Genomic DNA, 19578 nt, shown 5'->3' on the forward strand with positions numbered 1-19578 from the left:
GAAAGCATTTTATTTATTAATACAAGAATAGAAATTCTGCAATAAATACAATCTAATAAATAACATCTGAAAATAAATAAATATTAATATAGACAAACTTAGAATAACAACCTGACAGGAGGAGGGAGGGGTGGGCAAAGATGGAGAGAAAGAATGGTAGATGGGGCCACATGTGGGAAATTCCTCCTTTGCTGGTGACAGTGTAAACCACAGAGCTTCACCAATCCTGTCTTGTGGAGTGAATGGTACAACAAGTGGTAGCCACTACTGGAGCTGGCTTAGACAGTTATCCTACTATGGGTAGGTCTGCACATGGCAATAGTGAATGAATGATCTTACCTAACCACAGAGGGGAAAGAAAGGCTGAAAACATACAAGTGCTTGCACTAAACCAAGCCCCTCATCTCTGGGTCAGAGTCCAGTTTGCCCCTTCTGGTGAAGACGGCCACTAGAATTAAGGTCCAGCAGAAGGTCCAGCTTGGGCATATTGTATGGTCTGACTGGAGAGATGCTTCCCATGTAACTGCCTGATCAGTGAGTGGCCTTTGTAAGCTCCCAACTGGCATAGCCCCTTAGAGAGAGCAGGGAGAATGCAGAGGAATCCAGCCATTGAGGGAGTGCAGTTTAAGGCAAGTGGAGCATCAGGGTGGAGGCTGCCAGATGTTGGCTGCCCTGCAGCCAGGGCTTTATTGCTCATCATGGAGGCAGGAGGGAAAAGGGGTCTTCCTTTTCTTCTTGAAAATGAATGGCCCCCTCTGGAAGAAAAAGGAGGAGGAGGAGGAGGAGGAGAAGGAGAAGGAGAAGGAGAAGGAGAAGAAGAGGAGGATATAATATTAATACTGTACAAGAAAGCAGAGGAGAAAGAGATGAAAAGAAACAGGCTGTATAGATGTAGATCTGCTCACCCAGGGGCACAGCTTAGTAACAGACAGCAATACAGCACCAAGAAAGCATGGGAGGAGGAGAGCAATTGTGAGGAGGGGCTGGGAAAGAGCAGTAGATTTGGAGTCTTTCAGAAGTGCTAGTCCTTGAGCGGCAGGTATGAATGATGTCAGTGAATTGAGGTGGAGGCAGAGACAATGGCAATGGCAGGGATCAAAAGCCTCTGGTCTCAAGATGCAGCATAACAGCGGAAGGAGGCACCCTTTTGCGCAGCCGGTTGAAGTCTTTGGCTGAGCGCCACAGCCAGGTCTGTAGCTCTTTCAGCAGCCAGAAGTCATCCATCTTGCGCAGGAAGTGGCTGGGTGGGGTAAGCTCTACAGGGGGCCCTGGAGTTGGAAGTGAATAGCCCAGGGAAGCCATGATGCCTGCGATTGAGCCCAACAGCCCTTGCAGGCTAGCCCGGAAGTGGGCTAGGCTGTGGCGCAGACTTGGCAAGGCAGTTGGAGCTGTGCCATCCATGGTCCTCAGGTAGCAGAGCAGATGGCTGTAGGCCTGGTAATTAGCTGCTAGCCGGGCATTGTCATTCAAGCTGTGCCACTCCTGAATGTCTACGGTGGCACTTGGCACAGCTTCTACCCCAATTATCCGGGGAGGGTCAAAGTCTGGCTCATTGAAAGGTGGCCCCAAATAGTTGAGCTGAGGGGAAAAGACAAGACAATGTTAAACTCAGTGGTACAGGAATATCCACTTTCACAGTTCTTTCCACCCACCATCTCTACAAACGCCTCCTCCCTCTCCTACACAGCAAGACAAGGAGGTGTAACTCTACTGGAACACAGGACATGCGTCCACTTGCACTTAATCACAAAACAAACAATCTCTTTTTTCTGCTGTGACCCCCTGATGTTACTTCATCTGGTCCCTGGTCCACCAGTGGGAAAGCTGCGGTATTCTTTAGCTGTTCTGGTGTTAAAATACTCCCCTTATTCCAACAGCCTCAAGGTGTGCAAAATCTATCAAGCCTTGTCACCCTTTACCTTGGAAGGAAATCAGGTCACTGGCAGTGCCCAGGAACATAGATAAGAGAAATGGAGTAGGGATTAGCAGTGGGAGCAACTGGTACAGTTTTCTGCTGATGGAGGGGTGGATAAGACCTCAGCTTGATGTGGGAAAGACCATTTGCAATACACAATGCAAAATGCAAGAGGACATACTTCTGTGTATTCTGTTGCCTACCTATGCCTGCTGACGAACCCATCCCTAGTCATGGGCAAAATGTCCCTGGATCCACTGAGTTGCAAAAGCCTCACTTTTACCTGGTTGCACTTCTTGCACTTCCATACTGCAACTGCAGCTGGTAAGTTTCTATCTTTGAAAGATCCTTGCTTCCCGGCTGATCGTTCTGCTACAGACAGAGGCACATGCTGGCTTTATTCACACCCGCCTGCCCTGCTGAGCTGCGTTCCTGGGATTCCCCACCCCCTGCCAACAGTGGTGTCCCGCAGGCAGCAGGATTGCCCAGGCAGTGGGGTGAGTGGGTGGGTGAAGCACCAAGCGGAAGGGAGGTGTGTCAAACCCTGCGGGTGTGTGAAGAATCTGACAAGCTCAGGAGACAAATTAATTTCCTCTCTGTGGCCTGAGGGCAAGTAGAGGCTCCCCAAACAATATTGTAGCAGTAGCAGAGATCAGCTAACAGGCAGGCTGAGACGTGGCCATCACCAGGAGACCAGCAGGAGAAGGTGGGGAAAGGAGAAGCAGGAATTCTGTCATATTTAAGAACAGGGGCTTCATAGGGAAAAAGAATAAGGAAGGAAAGATGGTGCACATGGAAACATGGTTATTGGAAGATATGTTTGTTTAAGATATGAAGTGATATAGCCCTGCATCTGTCAAAGGCTTTCCTTTTCCATCTTTTTGTGATACTTTCACCTTTTATATAAGGACAACGCGCCAATTACTGTTAACCCCATTCATTGATCTCAACTGTTGTCCCATTCACTGCAAGACTGTGTACCAAGGTAGAGGGAGAAAGACAGTGCAAAATCCAGTGTCAAGTCACTTGTTACACTCACAAAAAAATGCTCAGATTGAAAATGTGAATCAATCTTAAATGTTAAAATGCTTCTTTACATTTCATCATTTATTTGGGATTGGATAATTTAATGGGGAGGATCCAAAAGCTGTCTAGAACACTGAAGAACTTATCTGTCAACAGATACAGTGGTGGCCACTCAATTAGACCTAAATTTGTATAGAAGGTATCTAAATAACATTGTGGAGGATTAGGCTATCAGTGGCCACTAGTCTTGATAGTTATGGAGGTAGTCCTTGTTTAGAAACTGCCTTGTCTAGCAACCGTTTGCAGTTACAACGGTGATGAAAAAGCAACCTTATAACCAGTCCTTGCATTTATGACCTTTGCAGGTCTGTAAAGCAAAGGAAAGCTAAAGTAAGATCACAAGCACAGTTGCAGTTTCACTTAGCATCCACTCTGCTTAACAACCGAGTTGCTGGTCCCAATTGTGGTTGCTAAATGAGGACTACCTGTATACCACCTGCAGATTCAAAGGCAACATATTATACATTCCAATGACCATGAAACAAAAAAGGGTTGTTGCCCTCATGTACTGTTTCTTTTGAGCTTTTCTGTGCAACCAGACAGAATATTGAAGATGAGCCTTTGGCCTGATCCAGCAGGGTGCTTAACAACTCTTATGAGTTTAAAGGTAAACACAGGAACTTTCTCATAAAGGCTGCTGAGACTCCATTGTGCCCAGCACAAGGGTTTTAGTTAAGTTCAACAACCACCAGTTCCTGAGCAGGTAAGGGATGGGAGAAAGCTGAGTAGCAGGAGGCCAGGCTAGTGGGACCCATGCAGTCAGCTATGGCTTCCTGCAAGTTGAGGGGGGGGGGGTCAGCTCTCTGCATGGTGTGGTGGGCTGCCTGATGCTTAGTGCCTGGTGCTTATGGGCCAGCTTTGCTAGGCACTCATAGCAAGACTGTGCTGCTGCCCCTTCCAAGTACACTGCACAGCAACCCATCCCACTGAAGGCCAAGCAGAGAGGCCTTCGGCCTTCGTGTACAGCCTGAGTGGATGCTGGAACTTGCTCTCCTCTGCTTAGTTCTTAGAGAAAAGAAAAAGAAAAAAAACCCCAAAGAGTTTGCAAAGAGAACTGGCCCAACCCTGGCTAGACAACAACCTTCTTCAGCATGTCTTGGGAAAAGGTAGGTACCTTTTGGCACTTAATCAAGCCCACAGACTCCATTCCCTGCTCCTCCCACAATCATTGCCCAGAAGACAAGCAAGGAAAGGCCATGGCAGAGATTTGGTCCACGTAAACCTCAAATCTTCACAGCCTCTAAGAGACTTGCCTAGGTAAGACATTTGTGTTCGGCTGGTGCTTCCTTTCATTTCTCCTGGCCCTCTGAATAGCTTTCTCCACCCATAGCTTCTATGGCAGCCTGTGGAAGGAGCTTTGCTTCCACAGAAATCCCTTGGGAAAAAGTCTGTAACATTCCTCTGAAGTCTGCCAGCGGGATGGCCTGCCCAATTGTTTTCCTTCCCTGACAGGTTCAGAGCAGAGCGCTTGTGACTAGGGGGCCCTTTGCCTGGGTATCCTTGTGTTATTTTGCTTTGCTTTGCTTTCCCCTTCTGCTTGGCTGCCAACCATTAAGCATTGTGAATGCTAACCTACTGGGGGGCGGGGGGGGGTAGCCTGGGCAGTCCTCCCAAGGCATTAGCACAGCTTCCTTGACCATCAGGATCATCCCTTTGTCACTGTCTGAGTTCCTCTGCCGTTTTAATCTCCTGAATTTAGGCTTTTGCCTGTGCTCCCCTCTCCAAAGGAAAACTGCTGTGAGGTGCGGCAATTGACAGTATAGCCTTTCTATAGGATCTGATTTCCCAGTTCCTGCACTTATTGCTCTCAGCATTCTCCTTCAGACTGCCGCAATGCTTTTCCTCATCTTCATTTGACTTACCATGACTCTTCCATTTCTTTATTTTCATTTTGGTTTCCTATTACACATCCTTTCCCAACCTGCTGGTCTCCGGATGTGTTGACTATAAGTCCCATTAGCTCCCAGCCATGTTGCCAGGGGATATTTATTTATTAAATTTATATGGCCACTCATTCACTAAGCAAGTCTGATGGGATGATGGGAGTCACAGTCCAACAGATTTGGAAAGTACCTGGTTGCAGAAAGCCGTTTTTATTTTGGTTTATTAAAATCTTTGTCTGTCTGGGTAGGTTATTTCTAAGGCCTGGATCATGCTCTTATTTCTTGACAATTAAGATGGACTAGCGTTTAAAAGTGAACACTTACAAAATGGAACTGCACTATCTGACAGATCTTAAGATATAGATGCTGGGGGTGGGGTGGGGGAGCAAGAAGGTGAATGTGATGAAATGCATGTCATGATGTCACAGTAGAAGCCCTGTGACTGACATACCTGCATCCAATGTTAGAATGCAAGTACAAAACGCCAGGAATTCCCTCATGACATCACAATATACATTCCATCATTTTCTTATTGTGATTTGAAGCAGTAGCAGAAGCAGAAGCAGAGACCTAGGCTCTCAGAAATTGCAAAGCACTATAAAGATTGTGGAAGCCTAACAGAAGTGGAAATTATTTCAATGCAACATCACCCATTTGATATGACATTGTACATGTTACAGTTAGTTTTAGTATTTAGCAAAAATAAGTGTAGGTTTTTTTAATATACAGTAGATATAACATTGTACATGTTACAGTTAGTTTTAGTATTTAGTAAAAATAAGTGTGGGGTTTTTTTTCTGTCTAGCTCTGGAAATTGTTCTGGAAATGAGCATCTATGGATTAGGCTTTTCTTTTCTTTTCTTTTTTAAGCATAAGGAGGAACGTATATCAGTTGATCTTGCATTAAGCAAAGTTTGGGACCAGATGACTTCCAAGTAATCTTTAATTTCTAACCTATGATGTAAATGTCATTAATTAGTTTTTAAAAGTTTACCGTCTTTTACAAAGGGAAGACAAGTTTGAGAGTCCGAGTTCAGTGTGAAGCCAAGTACACATTGCAAGTGAAGAACCAGCTGTTCCTGCCATATCTTTACTTATATAATTTCACTCACTGAAAATAAGTGAAATCTAGCTTTCTGTGGCTCTAATGTAACAGGTTTCATACAAAAATATCACCTAAATTTGGAAATTTGTCTATATGTCTCTGTGCACACAACTATATATTTTGAAGACACTCACATCTTTTGTGTTCCAGGTGGACAACATGGGAATGCACCATTAGTTGAGGTTGGCAAAATAAATTCCCATATTGATTGTGACTTCATTAGATGTGGCAACATGCATGCACTGTAGGATTAGTACACCAGTACTGATCAAATTGATCTTTTGCCATTCTAGTTGCTATAATGATAAATAATTGTACCTTTGGTGACAAGGATTAAAATATCAATATTTAATTGGGGACAGTTTTGTCAATAAATAAAACATATCTACCACCCCAGATTTTATCAGATGGTAGTTTTTCAGTCCCTGCACTAAGACAGGAAAAGAAGAAAAGGTCATGATTGTCATTTTGACCTCATTCTCTCTCTCTCTCCCTCACGTGCACATGCATGCACACACACACACACACACACACACACACACACAGAGAAACACCTCTCCATGCATTTATACATTTTCTGGTTGGAAAGTGGCACAAGCTGAATATGGGCACAGTGGAGGCCCAGAGAGTTGGCTACAGGCTGAATTTGCCTCGGTTGATCAGCCTCTTCCATTCAATTAGCTTATTATTATCAAAAGCCTGTATTGTTTGAGAATGTTGTTCATTTCTGTGACAGAAATCATCATTAAGTGAGCACATAAAGGAAACTCAATGAATGGACCCTGGCTGCTGTATAATGGCACAATTCTTTTGTTTTCTAGACTGTGGAAACTTGACCTTCTTGGTCTCCTTCCTTAAAAGAAAGTTTCCAGAAAGTTGATACACTAGAAAATATGGGTCCTGCATTTTCCATGGGCCAAACAAGCAAATCCCTGATTTTGATAGCATTTGATGCTCAGTGTCAAGGAAACCTGCCAAGGGGTAGGGCCTGAAATGCCAGGTAGGCCAGAGAGCAGGGATGCCACGCAAGCTGATGAGGGGCTGCCCCCACTTTCAGCTCTCTGCACAGCCGGGCGTTTCCCTGGCAAGTTCTGACAGACGAGGCCTCACCTCACCCCAGCGGGAGATCCACAACAGATTGTAAACAGGGAGACTCCACCGGTGCCTGAAGGCAGGGAGGAGAAAGGATGTCAGATATTCTGCCAAGTGAGGGCCATAGCTGTGGAGAGAGAACAGTATTTCAGCTATTCACCATGTAGGAGGAAATTTTAGGTGCTGGGACAGAGTGTTGCAGGCACGAAAAGTCCATATCCCTAAATCCCTTTTCAAATCGTGCGCAAAATCAGTCTGTTGCCTTTTAAAGCCCTTCTCTTCCAGTGGGCTTTCAGGATTCAGTATCTGGTTGTATAATGCTTCCCTTCTTATGCACCAGTCTTATTCATAATTTTATGAGGCTCCAAATGACACTGCTCCTATCTTTCCCTACCACTTCTTGCATCATTTTAATTTCCAGAAATACTCATTAAGAAAAAAAAAATAGAACGACTGCCTGAGTCCTGTGGATAGGTGGCATGAGAGGCCCTCTGTGCAGAAGTGGCCTGAGATTCACTGAGCCCACAAGCCAGAATGCACAGAGGGAAGGACTGTACAGCCAGGCCTCCCTTTGCTGCGCAGATGTCCAAAGGGAGAGAAACAGGGAGGGACAATTTTCAAAGGAGATCTCAGCTAGGCAGGAAGAAACGGAGATGGTTCAGGGAAAAGGGAAGGAAGGAAGGAAGGAATGAAGGAAAGAATTTCTAGGAAGTCGCTCAGCTCAGTCGCTTCCATTCTCCCAAAGCATCTACACTCACATAAGTGGCCGCAAGCGTGTGCAGCTGGTGTTCCAGATAGCGAGTGAGGTCGTACATCTGCTGGATGGACTGTCTGGTGGTCACTTGGTCCGTGCGGTTCAGTGCAGGCACCCCAGGCAGGTTCCAAAGCGTGGCACACAGGAAGGCAAGGATCCCCCACGAATCTCCTGCAGGGAGCACACTTGTAAGGAGCTGTGGGCAAAGGGAGCACTGTGACCGGGGGAGCAAAGCCTGCGTTCCCCATCCCTGACCCTCCACACCCACCCTCCCCTAGAGAAATCCCAGGAGAAAAGGGCTTCAAGCAATCTTGTTCTCTCCCACTGTATATATTTCCCCCAAACCCGTGGTATAAATCATATCTACGTGCATGGGAACAGATGGCCTTTTTAGCTTAAGAGTGATTCGGTCTATTCTGATGCTGGTCTAATGGCTGGAAGAGTCCACCAGAAAAGCCTTTTGTCAAGCAATCCTTATTCCTCGTCAACCCTATTTGTCCCACCCTTCTTTCATGCAAACGAAACGGCTCCACTTATTCATGCATTTCTGCCACCTCAGCAGAAACGCTTCTATTTTTTTTTACAGGCAGGGTTTCCCATGGCAGCAGTTAAAAGCAATCGGGGCCAATTAAGACTTCCCCAGATGCAAATAGCAACTTTAGGGGATGTGTGCCTGCACGTGTAGGCTTTCAGTAGGGCCAGGGAAGGGAGAGGAAAAAACCCTGGTACTGTTTCCCTGAAACTAAGGTTGCTATTTCCATTATGAAACATGTTACCTGGATTCTCCTCATGTCCAATCCAGTGTAGCCTAAAGGTTACCAAGATTGTGCTAGGATGAAAAGATTCTTACATAATGTCTTTTTTCCTTTTTTTTTTTTTTTTTGGAAGTTCTTCTATCCTTCTTCCCTGCCCCCATAGTGCTGGTACATTCTGGAGATTTTCAGGGAGAAAAAAATAATATATCTCTCTGGAAATATATAGGTCAATTTTTCATTCCTGGCAATTGCCTGGATTGGCCCCTGCAGTTTTCTTGGCAACATTTTTTGGAAATGCTTTGTCCTTGCTTCCTTCCTAGGGCTGAGAGAGAGTGACTGGGCCCAAGGTCACCCAGCCGGCTTCATGCCTAAGGTGGGACTAGAACTCACAGTCCCCTGGTTTCTAGCCTAGTGCCCTAACCACTAGACCAAACTGGCCCTCTTATTGTTAAGGAGAATAATGTCTCCTTAAGTATCCCATCCAAATTCCCAGTGAATGTTCAGAGTTGGGGTGAAGGCCTATTTTCAGGCAAGGCATAATTTTAAGTGATCTAATACTTGACAGGATAGAACAGACTAGTCAGAGATTCTGTGTTAGTAACTTGGAATGATTAATGTACATTAAGCATTATCTGTTTGATAGCAAATATTTCCACACTTAGTGGACAAATGGTTGAAATACATTCAGCATGTACCCAAAACTAGAGTTTTTCTGTCAAATGTACAACATTTGGCTGAAACAATGCTCTTAGTCCAAAAGAGAAACCCTATTTCCTAAGTTTATTAGTACACCATGAATGCTGTAATTCTAAAAAAAAAAAAAAACAACCCTTAGCATTTTGAGAGTGAAATTTTGGATGCTAATAGAAAAGATAAATACAGCCAAAAAGCTCTAAGTAATATGAAACATTACATGGAAGACTAAGGCACATTCCCACATTTCTTTGTTAGGAATGCCACAAAAGGGGATTCTTCACTTGGCTGGCCTGGTGTTTCTGTTTTCCTCTGCCAGAGACAGAAACATCTACAATATATCTTTATTCCTGGACCAAGGCTAGGTTATGGTTATGACTGTAAAGCCGCCGTAAAAACCTACCACATTACTCATGCCAGTGCCTCCCACTTGGGTGATTCACCTACGAAGCACGCAGCCCGCCCTGGCCACTCGCACTTCATTAAAGACTATCCTGTGGCATTTTTCAGTGCGCGCCACACCCAAGCCCAGCCCAGCCTCAATGATTCCATCTTACTTCAGTGCTTCCACTGTTCTTCTACCCACCAGGGACAGTGCCCACCCATTCTCTCTCCCACACAATCCAGAGATTTCCTTTCCTTTTATACAAATTCTTTAGGAATCTGTGTCATTTTCCTTTGCAAGTGTGGAGGGGGAAGGGGTGGTGTCTCAACACTGGGAGCTTAAAGGGTATGTGTTTTTGGTCCCAAATGGATGTCTGGTATACAGTAACTCCTGCCTGATCTTGATCATTCTTTCTAAAGAGAATGAGGGAGGCATGGGAAGGTCCTGCTGTGGCTTGAGAAATTCTGCTTCATCACCCAAGACATGTTGCCATTTCTGATAAAGGAAGTATTCAGTGCCCCGCCCTCGTCCTCATTCTGGGCAGTTCTACCCGGCTACTAGGCCCTCAGATACATTGTCCAAATGACTGTCCTCATCATTACTGTTCAGGAAATGGCAATAACAAGCAACCATCACCCCCTCCAGCTAACCAACAGACGAATGAAAAACTCAACACCCTCCTATCATTATTAGCTTGCAATGCATTCTTTTCTTTGTAATTAAGGGGGGGGGGACTGTCTAACTGAGCTTTGGAGTCCTTGGGGTTCTCTGAGCTTGGTTGTTTTCTTGCAAACATTTCGTTACCTGGCTAGGTAACATCTTCAGTGCTGGAATGCGATGGGGTTTGCTCTCTGTTTATATACAGTGGCATGCCCTGCCAGTGTTAGTGGGGGTGGGGGTTTTATTTTTTCCCTCTGGTAGTTCCTTGATTAAGGTATTGTTTACTGCTTGATTGTATGTCTGGTGGTAATCTTGGTGTTAATCTCTGCTTATCTGGTTGATGATTGCTGGTGAGGAGATGTTCTGGTCATTTGTTTTCCTTTCTATTGTCTCTTTTGAATAGTGTGTAGATGTTGTTTATTGCTATGTGCCTGTTGATGGCTGCCTTGTCTGAATACCAAGCTTCCAGGGATTCCCTTGCATTTTTGGATTTAGCTTGGTCTAAGATGCTGACAGTTTCCCAGTTAAAACTATGGTTAAGTCTGTCCCTAAAGAGTGAGCTTTAGGAAGACCAGTGAAAGAACAGCAGAGTACTATGGTGGCTTAGGTGACTTATGAAGCAGGGGGAGAATAGCAACCAGGAGCCAAGGGCAGTTTGGAGTTCCCAGACGGCCCTCCCACAAGCTTCATCCTTTCAGTTGCTCAGATGCATTCACTGCCATTCATTTTGTGCCATCTTGGAGCTGGAAGTTAATGATGCCCTGAAAAATGGAAGCAAACTTGTGTGGTCACACAGGCAGAGAGCTATAGAGGAGTGACACTAATACTGGATGTGGAAATGTCCTCAACATGCTGCTAGCACCTGGACTTTGAACTGTTTGTTCAACACCAGCAATGGGACATTGTCCTCCTCCACTGCACCTGAAGGCAACAAGCTAGCTTAAGGAATGTGGTGCAGACAGCACAGCAACGTGTGCCCCCTTTCTTCCATGAATTTTTTCTTCTTATGTATTTTTTATATATTTATAGTTTTAATGTTTCTTGTAAGTTGCCCAGAGCCCCCTATTGTGGGGGAGATGGGCGGGGGAGAAATCCAACAAATAAATAAATAAAAATAAATAAATGAAGCACCTTGTCAGCTTTCTCCTGCTGCCTGAGGCAGCTGCCCCACAGGCCTAATGGCAGGGCTCATCCTGCATAACAACATTTTGGTCCTTTTCTATAGTGGTTATAATCACATGATAACAGTACTTTTATTTTTCAGATATATTGTCAAATTCAAGATAATTCTACATTTCATACAGTTTCTGCTTGGATTATATCTGATGTGGATAACCCGGAGGTACCTAATAGCTGCTAAATTCAGGACTCAAATAAATAGTTAATCCAGCTCCATAAGGGAAAGATATCCTGATCCTCTCAGCATTTCTGTATAATCAGAAAGATCCACCCTCTATTTAGATTACTGCAAATTAATTAGATGAAGAAGAAAGAAAAAAGAACCTTGTTTAAAGGTTTCAAAACAATCTACTAGAATACACATGAGGTCTTTGTGCAGCCAATGTCCTCTTAGTTAATATTTTCCCCATTAAGCTATTTACAGGTATATATGAATTTTTAGCTCTTCGTTATTCTGATAAGTGTCCATTGTATGCTAGAGTATACAGCCATTAGACTTCTCCAATTCAATGGACAAAGAAATGCTTAGATACTTAAAAGAAGACTCTAGACTTTCAGTTGTAGCGAACTGGAGAAAAACAGCGCCAGTCCCCATACACACTGGTGACTTTCAATTTTTTTTAGAAAATGCTAACCATGGAAAAGGAGACGTGTCAAAATCAATATCTAAATGAGTAAAGGAAGAAAGCAATATTTATCCTATAATGCTATGATGGAAACGTCTGGAGTCTGTATTTTTTCCCCACAAAGCCAAAGAGATCTGAAAACTTTTTACAATATTTTAATTTTGAAATACATCTGACTTGCATTTGTATCTATTTATATCTTACAACAGTGATTTGGATGTGTTTCTGACAGCACACTGAGATTGTTAATCCATAATTTATTGTAAAAATAATTCTTCACATACACTAGAGTAGATACAAAGTTACTTTTTAACCTTCTGTTACAAAAGCTAAATAGCTAAGTAAAATATAAATGAAATCGCCCTCAAATTGAGCTTAACATACATAGGTTGTTTTCTTGCAATAGTACTGAAATCTGGCATTGCTTGTGGTCTCCCATTGAAAATACTAACCAGGTCTTATGTTGTGGTGGTGTGGTTTTTTTTAGATTAGTCAAGGTAAAGTAGGTGCTGCCACAAATAAATGCATCATTTTACATCCCACTGTGATAGTTTTAGATCTCTCTAACTATGCACTCTATTTGTCTTCCAATTTTTGCTTTTCTGGGATGGGATGCCCCAGGAAAGACAGCATTCAAAAATGATCGTTCCTAGCAAAAAGGAAATAGTAATTCCTTGGTTTGAATATGACCAAGAATCACATTAGCCCTATGAGCCGCAGCATCTTCCTGGAAGCTCACTGTGAAATAAAGTTGTGCCTGTCCTAGTTCTCTTTTTGGGTTTTCCAGGTTATGCTTCCCCAGCATATAAGATATGGACAAGTAACCACTTCTTTGCAGCCCTTGTAAACTCTGCATTGCTGAATGTTGGCAGCACAATTTCCCATCTTTTTGAGACTGGAAATACACAGGTAGTGTAGGTTAAAGTAAGCTTAGCACTATTTAAAAGAAAAGAAAAGAAAAGAAAATCTCACAGCCCCCAAACTGGAAAAACCCTGGCCTATCCCTTTGTATGCGATGCACTGCTTTCTACTTCTTGCTTGATCATATGGTCTTGCAAATTGTTAAGCATGGATACCAGCCACCAAAAGCTTGCTTAATCCTATTCTAAGGGCAGTTTCAACGGCAGGTGCCATCGTTCTGAGTCAGAGCGCTTAGTACCTGCAAACTAAATGAAGTCTATCCTAATCAGATTACCAGTGGTCTACACCAAACCAGAAACTGGCAGAATCAGTATGGGCGATGCATCTCCTTCATTCTGATGGCTTTTCTGACAGCTTTTGATTGAGTGTAGTTATTCAGCCTCCGATTCTCCTGGTCTTCCCTTTTAGGCAAATGGTGTCTTTGTTCAAATGACCCCATGATATCAACTGATTTCTACCACCACCTATAGCTAGGTCTGGCCTTATTATTAATCATTACTCTTTCTTCTGCAAAAAGATTCCTTCACTCCCCACATTTCCCAAAACACACATTTAGTGGAAGGCAGCTTAGAGTTGTTCTTAGCTGTTCCAGATTTAGAGTAGGGTTCTCTCTCTTCTTCTGGCACAACTTTGGTCATGGACACAATCCAGGACATTTCATCAATGATGCGGTTGATGACACAGTCACGCTCGGATCTGCCCAGCTCCAATTGCTGCTCTGGTTTCTGCAGCCATGCCCCTCCCCTTGGGTCACTGGTCACTGCCCGCCAGGACCATTTTGGTCTGGGCTGCAAGAGAGGCTGGTCACCTGGTTTTCAGAGAGTCACATGCCCATGTAGGGCTGACTGGCACCTTTTAAAGTATTTGTTGGGTCTTACACAGACTCTGTATATGTCTGCGTTTAGTGCTTTTTAAAAAGAATACTAGATCTGTTTTTTTCCTTAAAAAAACAAAAAAAAAATTTAGTGCTCTTTTGAAAGTGTGATTGTCCTGTGCTGCATAGGAAGTCAATTTGAACCAGGAAAGAGAACCTGGTTTTGCCAGCTGTATGTTCCTGATTCTGACACCAATGAGTGCGTGTCAGGTTTTCTACTGTACCTGCAGTTTCACATGACTGTACTCTTTTTTTTACTGTTTCTATTACTTGTGGGGGGGGGACTAAAGTCCCCTTTTGCCTATCCCCACACCCTTTTGCCTATCCACAGGCAGCTATTGTGGTGCTACTGGCAATGGCCACTAATTGCTAGCACAGCCATCCCCTTGCAGCACTAACTGAGGGCAGAGCTCAGTGATTATCCGTGTCTCCTTCCCATTCCACTTACCCTCCCTCACTTCTGCCCCATCACATCCGGGCAGGTGATGCTCAGTGAGAAGGGAAACAAAGCCACCACCCATTGCTTTCCTTAGTTTGTCCATACTAAAAGGGTTAGAACAGCGCTACCTGCAACCTCCTTGGTGGGGCAGAACAGGGCTCGGTCGGCTGTGCATGTTATGCCAACGGACTGTGCTGCCGACCGAAGAACTGGAGGAAAGTGCTTCACATGGCCATGAGGAAGAGCCTTTAAAATAATAATGGACCTAAGTAGAGCCTTATGGGTTTCCCATGGCACAGCTCAAGATTATTGGTTTAACTGCTAATGTCAGTAGGAAGTGGCAGTGAACATGTGATATTTGGGATGACCTAATAAGCCAACTGAATGTAGAACATTGTGAAATGGTATTTCTGCAATGCAATGTCACATAGTGAAACATTTCACATACACCATCAGATGCCGTCTCCAAATTCCTAACGTAATGGAGAAACTATTTTTCAAAACAGAATGCATTAGCAAGCTGACACTGTATCTCATTGTTTAAATAAAGATTATGGGTAGCTTTCTCACAACAACATGTAATTGTACCCCTATTTGCCATTGCAGCAATAATCTCTCATAGGAAGCAGGAACAAGACTACTAGCTCAAATCCAGCACCCTGCGTACTGTCTGAGCTTTACTTGACACAAGCACACACACACTCAGTTATCAACAAGAGAGTGAGAAACTGGAAACAAAACTCCATTCTCTCCTCAAAGTCCACTAGCAAAATGCACATTTCAGGTTCGTTTCCTAGCATCTGCACAACAGAATTTCAAGGAGCAGGACAGGAAAACCCCCAGTATGATACCTATGAGCAGAGGTTAGAGATCTGGTGCCTTCCAGATGTTTTGGACATAATTCCCACAGTCCATTGATACTGATCGTGTTGGCTTGGCCTGATTAAGTTCAAAACATCTGGAGGATACCATGTTGTCTATCCCTAGGTGAACTAATAGTCTGTTTCAGTATAAAGATGCCTCTTTTGTTCACAGAAGAGCTACACTCTTACTAGATGGTTAATTAGATTTGTTTTGGCATTCCAGTAGATGTACTTTACGCCAGGGCTTTTCAGACTAGGGTTCCATGAGAATTTGATGGGGTTCTGTGAGAAACTAAGTTAAAAAAAAGTTCACTTGAATGCAGCCAATTTTCTATCATTAGAGTTCTGCCTCTTAATTAGAGGTTCTGGTTTGGTTTTGTTTTTTTGTAATTAAGAGATTCCAAGGCTGGAAAAAGGTTCAAAAATAGTGCCTTTCATTTAGGTAATACGTTTCTTCATATTTCACATCCTGCTAATACTGTCTTTGTATTTCTCCTACTTTAGGTATCAGCATCTTTTTAAACTCTGCAGTGACTGGACTCACATGATCGGCTCTGAGCATCTGTTGAAAAATGCACTTGCTTATCAGAACTTTTAACAAAATTAATAGGTTTTTTTTTTTTAAGAATCAACAAAAGACAAAAAACAAACTGCATGTATTTTTTGAACATCCAGTTCAGGAAGAAATTATGATGACTATTTTTTTTTTAGTGTATATCAGTTCTGACAGAAGGCACAAGTCAAATTTTTCTTACTAAATTAGCCTGTGATAATTGACCATGAACGAGGACCTGATTAATTTCTTCAGGGAAAATATGTGGAATTTCTTTTGGGGAAATAGATACACATCTGTATGTGTGTGTGTGTGTGCGCATGTGTAGTAGAAAAGCAGATTCAAGGTTTTACAGAGAACACCCACAAGGAAGAAAATAGCTTGTGAAAAACATGAGATTATTTCTCCAGTCCTCAGCATTAGGCATTCACTATCAAAATGTGCCTTAAGCCAAGACAATCTTATTGGAGCATCAGGCTGCATTGGAAATGCCCTTGTGGATTTTCAGTCCAAATATTCCTTTTCTATTGAAGGATAACTTTGGGTGGGGTGGAAAGGGGGTGAATCCAAAACTGTAGTACCTGATGTTGATTTGCTGTCACTGATGAGTCACCAGAAAACACCTTCCTCTGATGCCTGGAACATTTTTGCACTTTTAAGAAATCTTCCTTTTCTAAAAAGATGGTGATGTTAAATGTATGAAGATTCATGAGGAGGAGGAGGAGGAGGAGGAGGAGGAGGAGGAGGAGGAGGAGAGATGATGATGATGATGATGATGATGATGATGATGATGATGATGATAGAGGAAGCAGTCACCTGAATCACATGGGGTGGAGCTCAACCACTGTTTGATTTACAAGCATGTATGAGCTCTTCTTCATGGCCACCCACATTAAAGGGGTCTCCTCCAGGCCTGGGAGTGGCAAACAAGGATGCTGGCTGGCAGGCATTGCACAGTCCTCATGGCTTAGCCTTGTTCTGCTTCAGTAACCAAGCCAGGGAGGGGTGCTATTTTAGAGATTAATGCAGGACAAGTTAAGGAAAGTAGTTGATGGATTCCCCTGGCTTTCTCCTCCCACCAAAGATCACTCAAACCCAAAGGGAAAAGCCATCCTCAGTCGCTCTTCTCCTTTACATAGGATCTGGCTGAGGCTGAGGAGAAGGAAATGAGAGCTTGCCTCTAGGCCAGTGTTTCTCAACCTTGGCCATTTTAAGATGGGTGGACTTCAACTCCCAGAATTCTCCAGCCAGCATGCTGGCTGGGGAATTCTGGGAGTTGAAGTCCACCCATCTTAAAATGGCCAAGGTTAAAAAACACTGCTCTAGGTCATTCCCCGCTGCTTTCCACCCAACCCTTGAGTTGAAAGAAAACTCTGAGTTTGAAGGCACAAATTCTCTGGTCCTGAGATAGAAATGCAGTGAATCCCTATAGAGAATGAACACTTAAGAGTAGGAGGAAATCTAAATAAGTATAATGGCAGGTACAAAACCAGGAATTCTAATTTTAGATACCTGTCATTAATTTCTGCAACTTACAAAAAAATATTTTCAATAGCTATTTTTCCATGGTGGTACTGTAGCAAGTATTCCATTTCTGTTCATAATACAAATATGTTGCCCTTTTCTCCCATAAAAGAACCATGATCCCGGAATATAAATAATCTTCCAACATAAATTTTGCCTGTATTTAATTGACAGTTTCCATATCATTATCTGAATTCGAATATATAGAATTTTACAACTATGTTTTTATAATATAGGTAAATCATTTATATGAACATTTCAAGATCTTTTGCTTATCATTTATCATAATGTGCACTTTTAAAACTTCCAAATTGGAGGTGCATTTGTTATGTAATTTCCTTTTTTTGCTAATAACACTTCGGTAAAAATTTTTTCTTTACTAACGTTTAAATGGCTAAATAAATAATAAGATTTCTAAAATATTTTTCTGGAATTTCCAAGCAAATTTTCCCTGAGTCTCATTCATGCTTTATTTTCTTGTTTTCAAATGTTGGAAAACTGTTCCTTTCAGTATTTTGTAATATATGTGCAAACGGTATGAACTACTGAGCCATTTTTGTATGGTGATTGCAAAAAGGGCACCTAAATAACCATAATTATTTCATTCTGGGATCAACTTAATCTTTAGCCATCCAGATAAAATAGATTTTAGAGCACAAGCACATTTAATATACTAAACTTTTTCCCCTTTTCCCAAGCTATAATGAGCCAAGAAATAGAGAGGTCAGACTCCACACAGATGCTGTCATACATTTGGCGAACGTATGTGGTGTGCTACCCCGCTACCGGTATTCATTAGCTAGCCCAGGTCTGTTTCAGATAAACAGATTCCAAAGTCAATTTTCAAAAAGGGGGAGGGGGTGGAAGAGGCCTAGCCCACAAGGAGCAAAAGGAAGGGTTAATAGAAAGTAGTTGAAAGTTAGATGAAATTAGTATAGAAATAGCTTTGTATAACACCACTCCCCCCACCCACCCTGTAAAATGTGTTAAACCTGCTTGATCTTTCCTTTCCCCTCCCTTTAACATCTTCTTGGCTTTCTGAAATATATCCTGATCGTGAAGGTGGGAACAATTAGTGATAAAGGTTGGAAGTCTTGGTTCACAATGCCAATATAACTGTGGGCCAGATGTTAAGTCAACCTCAGCTGCAGGGTTCCTAGCCTGTTCTACACTGGCAAAGGACAGCTGCCAAAGACCAAATTGTAACTCTTGTTAGGTGTGTTTTGCAAGGAAAAAAACATGTGCTTGATTTTTCTGGCATTTTTTTTGTTGCTGAGAAGTGAGCCATTGCATACAGCTTTTAAGAAGCAACACACCCCTTTGCAAACATGTTGCAGAAGGAAAACTGTTTCCTCAAACATACCAATGCTCTGTGGGAAATGCTGCACCCCCCAGAATGCCACTGCATCTGTAATGAAGCAGGAAAGGTGTGTTTTGGTTTGCTTAGCAACCTGAAATCACAAACCATCAAACAACAGTAACTGTTTGTGATTATCAGTTAGATTTGCCAGGGAAGCCCACATTGAATCTCTGTAAATTTGGCAGCTCAGAGAATCACATGATTGCATCTGCTCACATTTTAATTAAAAGCTGCATCCACAGAGCTGGTATTAAAAGTAACATCTGCAGAACTGTGGGACTTAACAAGAAATGAAATGTTGACTGTAATAACTTTTTTAAAATTGGTAAGGTTTCCTGTCAAGAAGCAGACATGCCATTTTTATCTTCGAGAAGATGCCATAGCCAGGGAACCCTTATATTTATAGTTATATTTATATGTTTGTTTATATTTATCAATCAGTAGCCCAGAATATCATATACAATCCCATATCATTGTATCATCAATTGAAAGATGTAGATTATATTAAGTTCTCCTTTTTTATCCCCTTACATATTTGTTTTCTCTGAATTAGGTATGAAGATTACATTAAATGCAGAACTGATTAAAAGTCCAAATTCATGTTAGCTGAACCAAATTCATGAATACAAAGGAATTACTATCATGTTGCTATATGTATGTATTGGTAAAATCCAGAGTCTATGATCTTAATTAAGGTTGGCATTTTTTCTTCCATAGGATTAAATTCCTGTCCATCTTTAATTATTCTTGAGCCCAAGAAAACAGAATTGCCTACCACTTCTACTTTTTCATAGTCAGCTGTACATTCACTAAGCATGCTGGCTGGCATTACCTTATCTTCTTAAAATTAACCATTGGCCCCAATTTGCTTTCCTAGTGAGATTTTTAAAGCCTTCCATAATTTTAGCTAA

The 19578-nt window shown here is 42.5% G+C and overlaps 1 protein-coding gene across 3 annotated transcripts in view; it reads right to left on the bottom strand.

Annotated features, from left to right (window-relative positions):
* CLCF1 (cardiotrophin like cytokine factor 1) overlaps nt 1-19578 on the bottom strand; it is a 51548-nt gene continuing 31970 nt past the window's right edge. For 2 of the 3 annotated variants that reach the window (XM_025164719.2, XM_025164718.2), the window contains exons 2-3: nt 7840-8006; nt 1-1578 (exon numbers count right to left, since the gene is read on the bottom strand). In XM_025164719.2, the coding sequence (XP_025020487.1) occupies nt 1096-1578; nt 7840-8006 (650 nt within the window). In that variant the 3' untranslated portion in view covers nt 1-1095. Of the gene's footprint in view, nt 1579-7839; nt 8032-19578 lie in introns of all 3 variants that reach the window. The other variant, XM_088146295.1, reaches the window with a different exon arrangement.

The sequence above is a fragment of the Python bivittatus genome, unplaced genomic scaffold, assembly GCF_059951505.1.
Source record: "Python bivittatus isolate LINGU-HERP-01145 unplaced genomic scaffold, Pbiv_v1 ctg000480_np1212, whole genome shotgun sequence".
Lineage (NCBI taxonomy): Eukaryota > Metazoa > Chordata > Lepidosauria > Squamata > Pythonidae > Python > Python bivittatus.